At 47.0% G+C, this 18,194-nt stretch overlaps 1 protein-coding gene across 9 annotated transcripts; it reads right to left on the minus strand.

Annotated features, from left to right (window-relative positions):
- Window positions 1–285: 285 nt before the first annotated feature.
- Sf1 (splicing factor 1) lies at window positions 286–14,452 on the minus strand. Of its 9 annotated transcripts, XM_027408495.2 has the most exons (14): window positions 14,098–14,448; window positions 12,462–12,590; window positions 8,998–9,073; window positions 5,976–6,128; window positions 5,703–5,792; window positions 5,063–5,246; window positions 4,856–4,971; window positions 4,646–4,753; window positions 3,695–3,875; window positions 3,162–3,435; window positions 2,817–2,876; window positions 2,536–2,715; window positions 1,578–1,782; window positions 286–1,141 (listed from the first exon to the last, which is right to left on the minus strand). In XM_027408495.2, exons 1-14 carry the CDS (start codon window positions 14,126–14,128, stop codon window positions 1,012–1,014), a joined length of 1,917 nt encoding a protein of 638 aa, XP_027264296.1. In that variant the 5' UTR covers window positions 14,129–14,448; the 3' UTR covers window positions 286–1,011. The 9 variants fall into 9 exon arrangements, with proteins under 9 accessions (XP_027264296.1, XP_027264288.1, XP_027264287.1 ...); XM_027408487.2 differs by having other exon boundaries at window positions 286–1,782; window positions 3,162–3,414; window positions 14,098–14,452; XM_027408486.2 differs by having other exon boundaries at window positions 286–1,782.
- Window positions 14,453–18,194: the final 3,742 nt, after the last annotated feature.

The raw sequence follows: 18,194 nt of genomic DNA on the forward strand, positions 1-18,194 counted from the left end.
AGGCCCAGGTCTTTAAGTCAGGTGGCAGCCAGTAGACACTAATCTTAACTGGAGCTCATCAAATATGGAGGTTAGAGCCCCAAGAAAACTCCCCCAAAATGACAGAGACGACTTAGATATGGAGTGAGCCTAGTACTCAAGTTACATCAAGTAGAAACAGGGTATGGGTGAAACCACCCCACATATGGGCGGTAGGAGCTGGGCCAAGTGTTAAAACGAGTTATGTAGGGGAACTTTGGTACTGCTGGTGGGAGAAAGGAGATTTAGAAAGAAAAGAAACAGACCCGGAAAACCACACTGCTCTTTTATTCAATGGAACATCCCCCCACTTAAGCGCAGTGTTGAATCAAACACCGAAAAAAAGCCCAGAGAAATTTCTGTAGATAAACCAGTGAAAAGAACGCGCATTACACATTATTGTCAACATAATCACTCCATGAAGAGGGAAGGGGGCAAAGAAGCAGAACAAAGAACACGGGGCACAAGTCCCAGACACTGCAAAACATCTGAACATCTGGGGTCAAAATAAAACATAAAGGGAAGCTTTCCAGGAAGGAGAGAAGCAAATGGTATCTGCAGCAGCTTAGGTGATCAGAGACTCCAGGCTGGCAGGCAGACCTATGGTGGCTTGGGCGTCTCCTTACTGCTGGCAGGAGTGCAGGAAGATGTGAATCCCAGGGCTGGATTAACCCTTTCTAGCAATGTCAGAATTCTCAAGACACTTTAAAAGGTGGCAAAGATAAACCACACACAGGACCCACCCCCACAAACCCAAGCCTGACATTAATTGCCAAAGTCTGTGCCTAAACCATTTGCTCCTCTTTCCTTGGGAAGAGAGGAATGGAGACAAGGTAAAGGATTCTATCTGCAGCAGAAGACCGGGGAGAGCATCTCCTTGGACGGAGTCTGAAGAAAGGAAAAGATAAGGAAATAACAAAGGAAAAAGATAAAAATTAATAAAAATTTCACGATATGGAGCCAGCGTGTTCCGATTCCGTCCACAAAAATAACTCAGGCTGCTTTGCCGAACCATCCTGTCCACCAGGGGCGCTGCTGAGGCTGTCTGCCTGGAAGGGTCACCAATGGGCGCGGAAAGTCCTCACTCTCATGGCTCGGGCCATCGCTGACGCGGGGAGGGATCCTGGTGGCCCGGTTTGGGGAGAGGCAAAGGGAGTTGGGTGAGGAGAGAAGACAAAGAAGACACTCGATGCTACAGGGCGCCAGGAGAGCCCAAGCTGGCGCCCTCACTACCACCTGCCCATTTCCAAGCGAGTCCACAGTCACTTGGCCCAGCCCAGTGCGTGCACACACACACATGCGTGCACACACAATCACATGCGTGCATCCCAATGTCTGGCTCCATATGGTGAGGTTCGGCGTGTGTTTAAACGAGACCAACTCTCTATGTATATAATATATATTTTCTTAAAAAAAAAAAACAAGTCTAGTTCTGTGGTGGAGGCGGTGGGGGAGCTGGAGGCATCCCGAAGGGCGGCATGCCCGCCACCCCCATGCCCATCATGGTGACAAAGTTAGAAGGGTCCATGGGAGGCGGAGGAGGAGGGGGTGGGGCATACATCATGCCGGCGGAACCAGGTGGCGGAGGCGGCGGAGGGGGAGGGGCCCCGGGCGGCAGAGGCGGCTGGACCCCGGGGGGCAGGGGCACCATAGTGGGGTTGCCTTGCATCTGAGGGGCTCCTGGAGAAGCTGCGGCAGCCGCCTGCTGCTGTTGCCATGGCGGGATGGACCCTGTGCCAGCGCTCGTGGTGGTAGTCGTCGTATCTGGGGTAGTAAAGAAGCCCAAGGTCACACGCGCGGGGGGTACACCGCGGCTCTCTGCGGCTGCTGCCTTGGGATGGGGGTCGAGGGGCGCCTGCTCCTTGCTTGGCATGCGGTACGGTGGTGGGGGGCGGGCGGGCGGGGCTGTTCTGGTGATGGGAGTGGAGGGGTGGGCAGGACTACCCTGGGGTCAGCCTCATGGTCTCTGGGCTTAACAAAGTAAGCCCTTTGTCACCAATACCCCTGGAGGGGCTAAGGGGAAAGTACCAGACACAAGAACCGGCTTTGATGTCCCTCCGCCCAGCCGCCGCCACCACCGAACGGCACATTCAACCTCAAGCCCACAGCTGCTCTCTCCCCACTGACCGACCCCTTGTCTCTGCAGTCTCTCAGGCCCAATCACAGCCCCCTCCAGAACATGCATGCACCATCCCAATGACTCCGCGCACAAGGCACGGCCAAACCAGCAGCTCATTCAGCAGCTTAGCCTGGACTTCGAGTGCTCTATCTACAATAGCAGGCTCCCCTCCAGACCTCCCAAGTGTCTCCCAAACACAACCACACCAAACATCAGCTCTCCTCCCCAAGACATTCCTTTGGGCCAAGTAGCCTGGCTTTCCACCCCACTGCCTTTGCTGAGACCATAGTCTCTTCACCCAAGGTGTCTCCAGCCCATGTAAGATATTAGGTTTTTTTTTCCTCTCAGCCCCAGCCCACATCCCACCCACCCCCAAAAGCCCAAAATATTCCACTCACTTTGCTGCCATGGCAAGGGGGTGCTGGAAGCCATACTGCTGCTGGGCGGAGGGGGTGGTGGAGGCTGCTGCTGCTGCTGCTGCCATGGAGGAAGAGGACCAGAGGGAGGAGGCGGGGGCTGCCCACTGGGAGGTGGCGGAGGCGGCGGCATCATGCCCATAGGCGGTGGCGGCATCATACCTGTAGGCAAACATGAGTTAGGCTTTAGAGAATTGGAGACCCAGGCTAGAGCCTCCATTTACTTTTAGCCTTAGACAGAAATCCCGAGTAAATAGCATTACCTTTTCCTTGATGCAGGCGATAGACCCCAGAGCCCACAGGCGTACTTCCCAGGTACTGATCTTGATGGAAGGAAAGAGCAGGGACTTAGCAGGACATTTGAACTGGCCAGGCAAGACACCCCCAATAGCTTTCTCAGTTACAAAGCTTTGAGTCTTTAACCTCCCAAAAGTTCTGCTGTAACAATGTGTAAGCCTTCCCACATAGAAGGTACTCTATAAGCCGAGGCCTCAGCATGATTCAGAGCACTGGCTAGCCATTCAGCATTGCTTACAGCTCAGAGTCACTTGGTATGAGCCTATCCATCCCCCACAAACCCCAAGGTTTCTGGTCTGACACTTACTTACCCATTGGAGGAGGGCCATGGTGTCCGGGTGGGTGGGGGCCCTGGTTCATCGGTGGTGGTGGTGGCTGCATCCAAGGTGGTGGTGGTCCATTTGGGTTGTGCTGCATGGGATGTCCACCATGCCCACCTGTCAGGCTGGGTAATGGGTGTGGGAAGCTGTGGGGCCCACCTCCAGGCCCACCAGGACCACCTCCATGCATGCCATGGTAGGGCCGATTCTCTGAAGGACCAGAATTCATCCAGGGTGGGCGACTCTGCGTTGTAGACATAAGAGACTACATGAGAGCATTTCCTGCCAATGTCCATGCCTGCTCCCCCTGGTGGCAACATTGTTCTTCTGACTATGTCCCGAGACCAGAACACAAGCACAGGATTCTCCCACAGTGAGACCCCACAAAGGCCTGACATCCCAGAAGAACAATGTTGCCAGCTACATTCACCTCTAAGCTTTACCCCAGATCTTTGGCCAAAGCTCCTAGTCTCTTTGCAGAAGAGAATGGGGGAGCTAGACCAGAGAATTGTCCCAGGGCTCACCGGTGGTGGTGGGTTGCTGGCAGGAGCAGCAGGTCTTGGTGCACTGGCCAGGGGTGTGGTGGCAGGTCCAGAGGTGGAGCCCACAGATGCAGGGACAGGAGCTTCCCCTAGCTCAGCCATAAGAGACAAATATTCTTTATCCATTCGTGCTTTATCCTGGGCTGACTGAGGGTCGCCAGGCCTAAGGTAGGGTTGGAAACACAAAGAAAGGAGAAAATAATCAAGAAAGCTCTATTTCAATCAAGGATGTTGCCCTCTTTTCTAGCCCTTCACTGGAAATGGTTCTCCACTGTCAGCCACAGTCCAGGCCCTAGGTTAGAAGTGACCAACCACCATTCCAGACCCTCACCTCTCATGTTTTACCAAACCCTACCTCCATGGGCTGGAGAGATGGGTTAAGAGCACTTACTGCTATTGCAAAGAACCTGGGTTCAATTTCCAATACCTACATGGCAGCTCACAACTGCCCCTAACTTCAGATCTAAGTAAGGGATCTAAAAATCTCTTCTAATCTCCACAACCACTACAGTATAGACATACATGCATAAGAAAAACCCAGTCTAAAAAATACAAAAATTCTACCTCTATCTTCCCTGTTTGAGAGAAAAGGAATTTTTATGCAAGACCTAGAAAAACAAACTATATCCATCTCCCCCTAAAAAGGGCCATATGGAAATAAAACCCACTGGTCTTAACAAATCTTAAGCAGTGAACACTCATTAATATTGTACCCAACAGATACATAGCCAGAGTGTAAGCTTCTGGACAAGACAACAGGAGGCTCTACAAGTTTCTTCTACTCAAGACCCTTAAGTTTAAAATTCACACCACCCAGCCACATCCACAGAAAGGATGCTGCTTTAGTAAGACTAACCACAGCCAGTATGGAAAGGAGAATCCTGAAGACCACTGGGCTGCTAGGGAGCCATTTCAACAGCAGCCAGATCTCACCTCTGAAATTTGCAATCGGAAGCAATATGGCCGGCCCCTCCACACTTGGTACACACAGTAGTATTGGTAATGCTGCGTGTTTCTGAGCTCTGCCAAGGTCTTAAGATCCTGTTGAGGTAGAGAGATCAATTCAAAGACCTGTAGAGACCACCTTTCCACTTCAAAATGTTCTTGAGATTTCTAGGAAGTCTTCTCAACATTATCACTGACCTGTTATCATCTTCCCGTAGAGTGCCATTCAAGCGAGCCAACTCTCGAAGCTGCATCTTCCGTAGATCATTCTGGTCTTCTGGGGTCTCAATACCCTGCTTCAGGATGTTTCTGATCTATTAAGAAACACCAGCAGTTAGTTGTCAAGCGCCTGGGGCCATCACCTAGGTTTCCAGCAAGAAGCCTCCTCCTGGGCTCACCACACACCTGTTCTACTGCCTTTTTGACATTCTCCATTGTATTGGCAGTGACCAGAGCATGAAGAGGTTCATCCTCTCCGGGCAACATCTGACCATCTTTGCGCCCAACTTTCCCTTCTTTCACAGATCCTTTCCCCCGTATCATGATCTTGGCATTGCATTCCTTCTCAATGTTCTTCAGGGTGTTCCCTCTGAAAAGCAGAAAAGAGTGTTAGACATTCAGTGCAAATTCTTATTTCAGATTAAAAACACTGGGCTGAGTAGTCATTGGTAGCAAACTGCAAAATGCAGAGCACCAAGATTTCCCCACCAAGGACTCCACATTAAAGCTGGGTGTTCGTGACGCATGCTTTTAATCTCAGCACTCAGGAGGCAGAGGCAGGTGATCTCTATGAGTTAGAGACCAGCCTGGTCTACAAGAGCTAGTTCCAGGACAGCCTCCAAAAACCAAAAAAGAATACCACATTAAGGTCAGCATTTCAGGATTTTACTTCACCACAGAAAATGGAGGTGTGTGTGTGTGTGTGTGTGTGTAGATCAAATTTAAGGCATAATTCAGCCAAAACATCACACCAAAACCCAAACACAATAAAAATCTCAAACCTTGAAGATAAGTCAATGAGTGCCATGGACTAGTAATTACTCACCTGGGCCCAATTAAGAGACCCACAAAATTGATTTCTGGATACTCATCTTGGGGAATCATTACTTTATCGCTCACACGTGTTGCTGGAGGCCTGAGAAAGAAAAGACCATCACCATTTCAATTTCTGGGAGGTGGTACACAATTAATCAAGAATATACCATGTGAGAATTAAGGATAATATGGCCAAAAGGTAAGTAGTAAGCCAGAATCGTCCCAGCAGATCACGTATGATCCGAATGTGCCCTTGTCCCAAACCACCTGTGACTCTGCTTACTTGTAATCTGCAGGTGGTTTAAAGTCTGGGTTGAGGGCGACCATCTCTGTGATGAGGGTGTGTCGCTCCTCTTCAAGCTTTTTGCGTGTACGGAACTCTCGAGTATTAAGCCGCTTCCCCTCACTGTTGTAGATTGGCTCAGGGGAAGGGGACCTGTGGGAGACAGATCCCCATTACTGCTCTGCCCCCAATTCCCCTTGCTCCCATATGTATGGACTATAACAAGTCTCCCCAGCCCTCTGCCTCTCAGATCCTAACAAAACTCTTCGGAGGAACCGACCATAACGTGTGCTATTCAAGATCGTGTGGAATGGGGGAGATGGAATCTGACTTAACATTAAGCAATGTAGGGTATATGTGAGAAAAGGAAAAATTCCTTCACTTCTAAAATTGACTGAGGAAGGGTCCATTAAAGGGAAACCTTTGGACCTTTACTGGCAAGAACAGTATCATCCTCTGGAGGCTTCTTGCCAAATGATCCTTTCATTTGAAAAAATTTATAACCCAACTTGATGAACCACAGAAACATGAGTATAGGTGAACTGTCTTATTAGGAAGAGCATCTGTACCCCTGCCACATAGTGAACACAAGCTCGTTCACCCAAAGCAGCTGGGACTCAAGCTATTACAGCTACTTAGCCCCCACAATGGAGAGAAATGGTGCAAGGCTTCGTCTCTGCTTTTCCTTCAATGGCCTGGCTGGCTGTTCGAGGTGGGGAGTCTGGGTAGAGAAAACCGTTAAAAGTGCTAAGGCAGCTTCTGCAAGAGGCTGCAAATGCAGATTTGGTCAAACACTTGTCTAGGGTCTGAACCTGCCAACAGCAAGGGGGATCTACAATTCTCCATCAGAGTTTACAAGTCCAGAAAGCAGAAATTTCTCTCTCATTTTTAAGGAGTAAAATGCTGACGCTACAAGTAAAAAATAAAAATAAAAAATATTATATATATATATATATATGTAATGATAAAATGGTCAGTTTACCACAGCTAGATTTTGCGGTAACAAAAAAGAGAAGTTAAACTCCTAGAATTCTGAGTTAAGATTACAAAAAGGACCATAGCTTGATACTCTGTATGAAAATTTAGTAGCAGCTGCAAGAAGGGAAGAGACCATGTGGATCAGGTTATTTTAAAAAACATCCTGAAAAGTAGTCCCGACTCCTACACCCTTGGTTTAGTTGAGAGAATTGTGCCTAGTTGGAGAGCAAGAACTGAATTCGGCTGCTCCCACTGTCTTCAGCCTAAAGGGAACCATGTCATACCAGGTTACACACACGATGGAATAAAAGGTCAGGTTTGTTCATGGCTAATGACGGCTAAATGACACCTCCGTTTCTAGCATCTGTATGAACTGTTAGCACAATCCAACCATAGTGAACACAAGCAAATATCCCCAGCTCATTAGACTATCATCTTACACATTTAAATCTACAACAGATCTTAAAACATTTTAATTGTGCAAGTTAAGCAACATCAAAATAGCAGAAAGTGGCTTAATTTTGAAATACAACTTCTTAAGAAATCATCTTAGTAAGGTAAGAAACTCATGTATTTCCCTCCAACCTGGGCTTAAAAGCAAAAGCAATCAGGCATTAGGGCCTCTTTCAAAATTGAGCATATATACAAGGAGGAAAATCCCTGCTCTGGTTTTACTCATTTCTAGCATGCCCACCCCATTTGCTATCTAGAATCGAAATGTTTCTGGCTAAATACCAAATTGTACCAGAACCAAACTGGCCTTTTAAAGGCTTAAACTTCATAACCATTTAACCTCTTCCCAAACTGTGGAAGTGAAAAGCAAAAGCTAGCAATCTAGAGGTTAGACTGGCCGGACTTCTTCACCTAGAAGAGGCATCAGAGACATCAACTGCACTCTAATCCCAGTTCTCCAGGAAGCAAACAAGGTTTGTTAAAAACTCAACCTTTGGAGGAATTGCCTGGTAACCTGTAGACATACCATTAAAGGGGAAAAGGCCAAAAAGGCACTAAACAGTTGTGGTCTATAACCTACAATGTAAATCTTTAAAAAATTAAAAAATAAAAATCTTCAAATCAAAAAATAAATATAAAATACAACTTTCCAATCAAAATCTACTTGTTAAAAAAATAACAAACTTGATAGGCACAAGATGAATATGGAGACATCATTAAGTTCATTTGTTTCATGGCAAGGGGCAGCAGAACTGTGTGCAACTTCTAAAGCCATTACCAGGATAACAAAAGCCAGAAACACTTTCAAAGCAATCTTTTCAACTATACTACATGCACTAAGAAGGATTTCAGTGGAAGTTCACTGTCAATTAAGTGACCAGACATTAGCTGTTCAAAGGTCTATCAGCCAATACAATTCCACTTAAAAAGTTCCTCTCTCACATGAACTTTAACTTTTCAGAGGCGAGAGAAATTATAAACTGAAATGGCATGACCACAGCTGTTTGAGGCCCACATTCCCTTTAAAAAAGGAAAAAGTAATTTAGGGGTTGGTTGCTTGCCTTTCCCTCCCAAAACCCGCAGGCAATGGCCAAGGCTGAAAATTAATTGGCAATGAAGGAAATTGGTTAGAAATCTCCTGATTTTAAAACAATCTCAAAACCACAAGCAGGTAAGACTTCAACAAGCTTGGCCTGCTCAAATTCAGTGATGGTTAAAAATACTCTCAAATCCCTGCATAATATACCATGAGAAAAACTTCCCCCTGTGCTTTCAGCCAAAGCAGCCAGTGAAAAGGCAGGTTAATGGCCACCCCTCTCTGTCCCTAGGGGTGGGTAAATTTTCAGGTTACAATCTACATGCTTACCAATTAGAAACCAGTTGTCCATTTTCCTTTAACTTATTCTCCCATTAAATACCATTCCAACTTTTCTAACTGTTGACTGAGCATACATTTTACTAAACCCTGGTCAGAATACCAGTCGTCTTAACTAGGATTTTATTGAACTGACACAATATGTTGCCACCAGTAAAAACATATTGAGAAAAAGGTAAAAGCGTTACTGTCAGCTGGTTAAAACTGTTTCCCAACCTGTCCTCAGGGTTAGGGGGGATGCCCAGGTCTCCTGTGCGCAGTTTACGAGTCAGGTCTTCTATCTGTAGTTGCACTGGAAGAAACCAGGTTAGGAAAGAAAAAAAAGGATGGAAAAAAGACAATGTTACCAAAAAACATCTCAAATCTCAATAACAAGCATGAAGAACTCGGAGACTTTGAAAGGGATGACTGATCAGTGACACACTGAGGCAAAAACCCCCAACCACCTAGCAGCAGGAGTCCATTTACATCTACAGTTAATTTTCACTTCAAAATGGTTATCACTTAAGGAAGCAAACAGTTTGTTGGAAGAGGGGTTAGCAGTTAAGACTGTTCACTACAGCTTACAATTGCAATTATCAGGAGGTAAATATTCACCTCTTCCCTTCCCCACCAACACTTGCTTACAACTGGCACCCTGAACCAACACCATTTAAGTTATCATCAGTACCTGGTTCCCACCAAACTCAGGGCAAGACTTGAGTTTCTATTTCTTCAATAAATATTAAACACAGCCCAAAACTACTCAATATGGGACAACAAAAAAATAGCATTTGAACAAAGACCATTTTCATTAAGACCAGGTTTGAAACTCTCTTTAAGCAAGCATTTAATAACCAATTCAACATTTTACAAATTCATACGTATACTTTCTGTATAAGCAGACTTGTACTGAGTCCCCCAATACCTGCAGTTTTTACTTAAAATACTGAACAAACCACATACCTTTCTTTATAAACCAGTAGGCCTAAGTAAGTTTCTGTAAGTCTTTGTTTTATCTTTGCTTTTTTGTTTTGAGACAGGGTTTCTCTGTGTAGCCCTGGCTGTCCTGGAACTTGCTCTGTAGATCAAGCTGGCCCTTCAACTTAAGAGATTCACTTGCCTCAGCCTCCAGAGCACTGGGATTAAAGGTGTGTGCCACAACTGCCAGGTTTGTTTTTGGTTTTGAGACAGGGTCTCAAAAACAGCCCTAGCTGTCTTGTAACTCCCTATGTAGACCAAGCTGGCCTAGAACTCAAAGATCACCTGTCCCTGCCTCCCCAGTGATTAGGTAAAAGGCATGTGCTACTACTACACCTGGCTTAGTTTACTTTCAGACCAGCTACTGATGTAGGGAGGTGTGTAAAAGATGGAAAATGAGGGTCAAAGAGAATGCATGTGGCATTGAAATGACATAAGATGAGGATTTCACTAAAAGCTTCTAGTAACTCATGGGAAATGTAACACAGCGGGATAACAGAGTGGATTCTTCAATATGTTGTGTTTGTAACTACCTAGCCTATCTTTTTTTTTTTTGGTTTTTTGAGACAGGGTTTCTCTGTGTAGCTTTGGAGCTATCCTGGCACTGGCTCTGGAGACTAGGCTGGCCTCGAACTCACAGAGATCCTCCTGCCTCTCCTCCCCAGTGCTGGGATTAAAGGCGTGCGCTATGCCTGGCTAAAAGATCATGGCCCTATCCTGTATCTTTATCATACCCCAGGTTTCTGAGCAGGTAGGAAGGGCACAGCTTACTTATAATTAGGATTAATGCATACCTAACTACAGATAATTGTTCTTAAGACAGAGTTTCTCTTTGCAGCCCTGTCCTTCCTGTAACTCTCTGGCCTCAAAAGATGCACCGGCATCCCAAGTGCAGGGACTAAAGGCGTGGGCCACCAACGCCCAGCTTCAGTTTACTTTTACTCAGTGTTTTCAGCATGGGGATGTTGTATAGCCCTGTGAGACATACTTTAAAATTAGAATTATCAGCTGGGCAGTGGTGACGCACGCTTTTAGTCCCAGCACCCAGGAGGCAGAAGCAGGAGGATCTGTGAGTTCAAGACCAGCCTGGTCTATAAGAGCTAATTCCAGGACAGCCTCCAAAACCACAAAGAAACCCTGTCTCTGAAGGAAAAAAAAAAAGAAAAAAGAAAAGAAAGTAAACTGAATAGCGAGAGGATCCTGAGGACATCTGGACAAGTGTACGCCATGGGACACAGCTGCCCTCCAAACTCCTTTACTCCAAACAAGTTCTAGCTTTACAGTAAGACATTAAGCTCAAGAACTTCAGACAAAAGAAACTACAATAGGATCTAACTTGAATACCCAGAACGAAATAAACCAGAAAAGGCTATTATCTCCCATGAAGCAAAGAACTTATACTAGCCTCTAACTCTGAGTCTACCTACTTTGATGAAAGATGTAAATTAAATAGTCTTTAAGGGCTTAGTGCATTAACTGGGCCTCCAGAGGAAAAGAGAGTTGTAAAGTATTAAGTGTTTCTCAGATTCTACGTTCTTGGGCTGTGATACCATTAGGGGCATTTTATAAGGTTGGAAGGTCCAACACTGGTCTAATGACACCTAAGAGTTGGATAAGAGTAAACAGCAACAGTGAGAAAAAGTAGTATTAGTAGTACTGTGACAAGAAGACAATTCCAACGCCTTAAAATTCTCAGCAATCTAAAAACCAGGAAATGAAGACCCTCCAGATTTAGACCACATTGGCCCTGAAGCTATGTTTGTGAAGGTCACAGCTTCATGGACCCACTAGGTTTCTGCCCAAAGAGGATGTTTATTTGGTTAGTTGAAAATGTTTATCAAGTGTACTTTTTAAGACAGCTGGACAGACATATATAATTTGTATGAATGACCTTGGTTTCTAAGTAATTTTGAGGTTTAATTTCAATTCAACTTAAATTTTTAAAATCCTGCCACCACCTCATTTCAAATCAAACAATAAACCCTTCCCAGTAGAGTTTTTTCGTGGTTTTACAAGAGCCTTCATTATTTATTTATTTATTTATTTATTTATTTTTGAGACAGGGTTTCTCTGTAGTTTTGGAGCCTGTCCTGGAACTTGCTCAGTAGATCAGGCTGGCCTTGAACTCACAGAGACCCTCCTGTCTCTGCCTGCTGAGTGCTGGGCTTAAAGGCGTGTACCACCAACGGGCTAAGAGCTTTTATTTTTAAGACAGCTCTCTAAAGACCAAACAAGATGCTGAAGGGAAGGATTAAATTCAACAAAACAGTAAAAATGGGTGAGCTGTAAATACTTTCAGAGCCACTTTTTGTTTGAACTGTTTTGTAACCTATAAAAAAAAGCAAAACCACATTTTAGGGAAAGGGAACCATGACATTATGATGAAAGGCCATGTTACAAAAAAGGCACCTGGTTTACAAATACCTGCAGTGTTCTCCACTGGGGCCTGTCCAGAGAGGCAGATAAGCATGCACCTCATCAATGAGCAAGAGCAGCTGAGAAGTGGGCTGCTTAGTAAGGCCTATGTGCTGCTGAGAGCAGGCCCAAACAAGTTACAAATCCAGGACTGGCCATGCAAATCACAGTTTACACCAAAGCTATAAAAAGCACACCTGATCACACCTTGTCCCAAAACTAAAACCTCAGACTTTCAATAGATTTGTCCTCAGAATAAGCAGTCACAATTTGAAGATGCACCTGGATGCAGAACGTGTATTTACCTATATAAGCTCTTTCTTGTTCCCGAGTCAGTCCAGGGGGGATAACCGTGGGCATGCCTGGAATCACTGTCTTTTGTTCCATTGTGTCTTGGTTCCACCGGCTCCTCTTCCTCTTCTTACTTGGGAAGTCTAAAGACAGACAGAGCCCATCAGGAGGAAACACGAACCATGAGAGTGACTACCAACAGGCAGTTCATGACAATTAAGACTAAAACAGAAATCCACCTAAAATTTAAAAAGAAAGGAGCTTCAGAGGTCAGAGAGGAATACAAGCAGACATAAAGGTATCTGGTCCTGTCAGAGAAGTTAATGAACACTTCACATTTATATTCTTTTTTCCTGGGAAAACTTGCTAGAGAATGTAAATACAAGGAACAAATTTTCTCTTGTGGTGCTGGGAACACCCAGGTCGTGCAAATGCTAGGCAAAGGCTCTACACTACTGAAGCACACCTATTCTGTCTGTCTCCCTGTCTCTGCTGGGATTAAAGGTATGAGCCACTGCACCCTTGCTTCCAATTCTTAATAGTTCTAAGGAGATGTACATCAATTCTGGAAGCTCTAAACGGCAGTAAAGTTGGACAATCAGATCTACAAAGCAGCAGATTAGCTCCAAAGGAAAACAACACCCAAAGCTCTTCCTACATATCACTAAGTGAAACGTCCCATCCTTCAGTAAGACCATGCTCACACGGCAAGACCAGCATTCAGTTTTTCTGACCAGTGGACACCTGTCATCAGAACTCTGATGTATCCAATTCTTCCCTACATTTACCACACAAGGTTTTCTACTTCTCAGGATTACAGGCCAGGGGAAAAGTCTTTTAAATCAGCACGGGGAAAGATGGTCACTCAAAACCTTCTAGAAAACAAAAAGAGATAAACAGCCTTAAAAAGAAAAATCGAACCCAAGCATCACCACAAGTCTTCCAAACTGGCCTTATTGCAAAAAAAAAGAGACACTCTTGACACGGGACTGGTCTCCCTTTCAGGTTCCTAAAACCGTAAGGGGGACCCCTCACACCACATCGTTACGTGGACTTTCTTACACTCTCCTGTATACACCAGCTCAAGGGGCAACAGGTGGCCTCTTCAAGCCCTCAGAATTGCGCCACAAAGCCTGAACGCCTCATTGCGTCTGCGCAATGGACGCTTCCTCCCGCCCGTCTTCCTCTCAGAGGGCGCATGCGCACTCGGAGCTTCCCAAACCAGGCCGCGCGTACCCTGGGGCGCGTCCGCCCGGGCCTCCCGTGCACGCGCTCGCGCTCGCGTCCTTGCCGCGTGAAACCTCGGTCGCGTGCCCCTCCGCCGGCCGGCCGGCCGCTCCGGTCCGGTCCGCGCGGCGCTCCTCGCGCTCTATCGGCCCGACTCACCGCCACCACCGCCGCCGCCGCCGCCGCCGGACGGGCCCGGCTGCTGGTCCTGGCACGGAGGCGACCCTCGCTGGAAGAGCGGCGGCGCGGGGGCGGCCGCAGTGGAGGGTTCCAGGCCGGGGGCGGCGGCGACGCCACCAAGAAGGCCGCCGTCAGGGCCCCCAGCGATCCCACCGGTGGCAGCGGCCCAGGCGCCAGCGGGCCCGGCTCGAAGCCGCCTTTGGGCCCAGAAAGCGGGGGGAAGGCCTGAAAGGCCCAGCTTACCCAGCGGCGTGGCGTTCGCTCCGGTCGCCATGGCGCCCCAGGGGACCGGCACCAGCGGTTCCTCGTCCTCGGCGGCGGCTTCTCCTTCGCGAACCTTCCGGGGGGGGAGGGGACCCGACTACGCTGCCGAGGAGCGCGGGGAGCCAGTCCTCTCACGCGGCGGGCGGCGGCGGCGCCAGACGCACAAAGAGGGAGGAGAGAGGATGCCGCGGGGGCGGTCTGAGGGCGGCGGGACCGGGGCCTGGATTGGGCCGGCCCAAGGTGAGGTCGGAGGCAGCGGCCTCCGATTGGTGGAGCGCTAGTCCTTTTCGATACGTGTCGGGATTGGCCGAACCGTTAGGCCAGGCGACGAAATGGCGGCGGGGCCGGGTGAGCTGGGAGGTGTCGCAGCGCGCACCTCATTTGTTACTGCGCGGACTGAGCGCCCAGGCCGGAGGGGCGGAGATTAAGGTGGGGCAAAGTCTATGACGTAGAGCGAACGGCTAGCTCATTGGCTGGAGTTGATGGAGTCCCGCTCCTCGGCGTCGTAATGCCTCGGGATTGGCTGAAACGACTCCGCTCCCCGGGGACGAGTTGCTCGGGAATCGAGAAAGCCCGGAGGAGAAGCCCGAAGGAAGATCGGGGGAGGCGGGGAGCAGGAGGTACGCATGCGTGGTGAGGCCCGGCGGCCTCTGTCCCTCCACCAGCGGGGCGGGAGCGGAAGCTGTAAGTGACGTTAGTCATTGTGCCTGAGGTAACCAGGAACCGCCGCGGGCAATGGGCGGGCTCGAGTGAATGAACCGGATACGTCGGCGACGCAGGTAGAGAACTTCCTGTTTTCTTTAGAAAAATAAAGTTACGGAATAGGGTAGTTTTTTGTTTGTGGCTTAATTTTTGGTTTGGGTCCTTTTGTTATTTTTGTTTGTTTTGTTTTTCGAGACGTTTCTCTGCGTAGCCTTGGCTGTCCTGCCTCTGCCACCGCGAGTGCCGGGCGTTGGTGGTGCACGCCTTTTATCCCAGCACTCTGTTGACAGAGGCAGGCGGATCTCTAAGAAATTAATACCTAAAGTGATAGAACAAACCATATAACCTCAGATGAAAGACAAGGTGGCCACCTGAGTATTTGAGAGGTTGAGACAGGAGAGCTGCCATGATTTGGGGCCTATCCTGGGATAGAGTATATCTGTGCCAAAAAAAAAAAAAAAAAAAAACAGGCTTAGTGCCATATGCCTGCAATCTTAGCTCTTGCAAAGAAAAATCAGGAGCTCACAGTCATTCTTAGAAACAATTCAAAAGTTTTTTCCATCGTAATCAGTGTGTTGGGAATTTGACTAAGTTACCTTAAAAGTATATGACCATGGAAATGCCTTCTCATAAAGTAAACATAAGAGCAATGAAACAACTTTTTTGCAGGAAAACCCAGTAACACAACAGAATATAATTGGGAATAGGATAATCACAAAGCTGATTACTTCAACCCAGTAGAGAGAAAGATGTTTAATAAATGATGTAGAAGGGCTGGAGAGATGGCTCAGCAGTTAAGAACACTGGCTGCTCTTCCAAAGAACTGGGTTCAATTCCCAGCACCCACATGACAGTTCACAACCACCTGTAACTTCAGCCCCAGGGGATCCAAAGCCCTCTTCTGGCCCCACAGGGACTGCATGCATGTGGTACACAGACTTACATGCAGACAAAATACCCATGTACATTAGACAAAATTTTAAAAATGATGTAGAAAAAATCTGAAAACACGTAGACAATTTAGAAGATGTGGGGTAATCTAGGAATCTAGACAAGAAACTCAAGACAAGAAACTCAAGACAAGAAACTCAAGTATGCTGTGTGGTACAAGTCAACAGGTCGTGGCAGATTAGGGAGGAAATTGCCATGCAACAGAGAAGGAGCAAATGTCTGGCCTGAGAATACACATCAGTGGTAGAGCTTTTGCATATCACATGCAACTTCCTTGATTCTACCTCTAGAACTGCAAAAATAGAAGAAAAACCAAATGTCTGTAATACCCACAGAAGCCTTCAAGACTAAGTAGAGGAATGGCTAGAGAGATGGCTCAGTAAAGAACGCTGGCTACTCTTCTAGAGGACCTGATATCCACATATCAACTAACAAACATGTCTCTCCTGTTCAAGGGATCGAGACTCCCTCTTCTGAACACCTCAGGCACTGCTTGCTCACAGGTGGTGCACAAACATAACATGCAGGCAAAACACCCATACACATCAAAAATTTTAAAAACTAAAACTGGGCCAGGCATTGGTGGCACACGCCTTTAATCCCAGCACTCAGAAGGCAGTGACAGGTGGATCACTGTGAGTTCGAGGCCAGCCTGGTCTCCAGAGCAAGTGCCAGGATAGGCTCCAAAGCTACATAGAGAAACCCTGTCTCGAAAAACCAAAAATAAATAAAACTAAATACAGGGACTAAGGCTGTACTTTAGTAGTAGAATGCTGGCCTAATATGGCCAAAGACCTGGGTTTGAGTCCCACATACTGGAAATAATTATTATGGAGCCAGCCATGGCAAGCTGTAATAGTTTGAATAGGAATGTCCCACCCCCGTTTTTCTCTCTGTCTCTCTCTGCCTTGTACTTGGCTAATACAGTGTAAGTTTTCAGCTACTACTACAGCACCATGCCTGCTGCCATGGTCCCTGTCATGATGGTCAGAGACTTAACCTCTGAACTGGAAGCCCCCAATAATTCTTCCTTCTATAACATGCCTTAGTCATGGTGTCTCTTCGTAGCAATAGAAAAGTAAGTGGTGGTGGAGGCTTACCATGGCAACCCTTGGAGCCCTGATCATGGCCCTGGGAGTGGCAAGGAGCATGGGGGCCATGGCCTGTAGCCTGCACACCACCATGGCTTCCTGCCCATCAAGGGGCAGTGCTGCACACCAGACCCACTGTGCTGTGGGAAGAGTGTGGTGCTCTAGAGAATGTGAAGGCTGCTAGTGAACTCTCCTCTCAGAAGAGGTAAGTGAAATCCATAAAGTAGGTGCAGAAAACCTGGGGCTCGCCAACAAATCCACAAAGGTAGCTGGCCCATCAAGATGACACTGATTGACCCTTCAGAGCTGGATGAACTAATGTGTGAAGAAGTATATGAGAAATACATGAAATGTGTTTAAGAATGAACATGACACCCACACCCCCACACATAACAGAGTGAGAAGTAACCTGCTCCAGCATGCTTGTCTTAAAAGCATTAGTGGAGGATAGAAGACTTGAAATACCTTTTTTTTTTGAAACAGGGTTTCACTGTGTTATGTAGCCCTGGATGTCCTGGACTCAAGGTGTGCGCCTACAAACATTTTAAAAACAGGGAAAGGATTAGGAGGGGAAGCATGCACTACAGTCTCCACCCCTCTCGGTCCTTAACCCGGAATTGCATCCTCGTTTCATTCCCATTGCTGTAATAATGCCCTGGCAAAAGTAACTTTACGGGAAAAAGGGCTTAGTTGGCTTACAATTACAGGTTACAGTCTATCCTTTAAGGGAAACTGAGGCAGGAACTTGAAGAAGGTAGTTATATTCATAGTCAAAAGCAGAGAAAAAAATGCCTCTTCCACCCCAAGACTCCCTGTCTAGGGGATAGTGCCACTCATAGTGCCCTGAATCTTCCTAATTTAAGACATGCCCACAGGCCAACTTGATCTACAGTCCCATTAAGACCAGTGCCAAACATTGTAGATTGTATCAAGTTGGCAAAACTAACCATCCCAATAACCAACTTTTTTCACAAATGTGTGTGTGTGTGTGTGTGTGTGTGTGTGTTGTATGCGAATGCAGGCACATTCATGCCACGGGGCTTGTGTGGAGGTGAGAGGACAGTGTCAGGAGTTAGTTCCCCTTCCACATCGACATCTCTCTCATTTCTGATGCTGCGTTGAGTATTCCATTCGCGTTTGCCCTCAAGCTGATTCTCCTGTCTTCACCTTCCATCTCCCCATAGAAGTGCTTTTACCCACTGAGCCATCTCCTTCAGCTTCAGAATAATAAATTGATCATTTTGGACATTTTTCTGTTTATAGTATAAACATAGTTTCTGGGGCTGAGGATGAATCTGGGTGGCAGAGTATGTGCCTAATGTAAGGCCTTGG

This window comes from Cricetulus griseus, chromosome 3, assembly GCF_003668045.3.
Source record: "Cricetulus griseus strain 17A/GY chromosome 3, alternate assembly CriGri-PICRH-1.0, whole genome shotgun sequence".
Classification (NCBI taxonomy): Eukaryota; Metazoa; Chordata; class Mammalia; order Rodentia; family Cricetidae; genus Cricetulus; species Cricetulus griseus.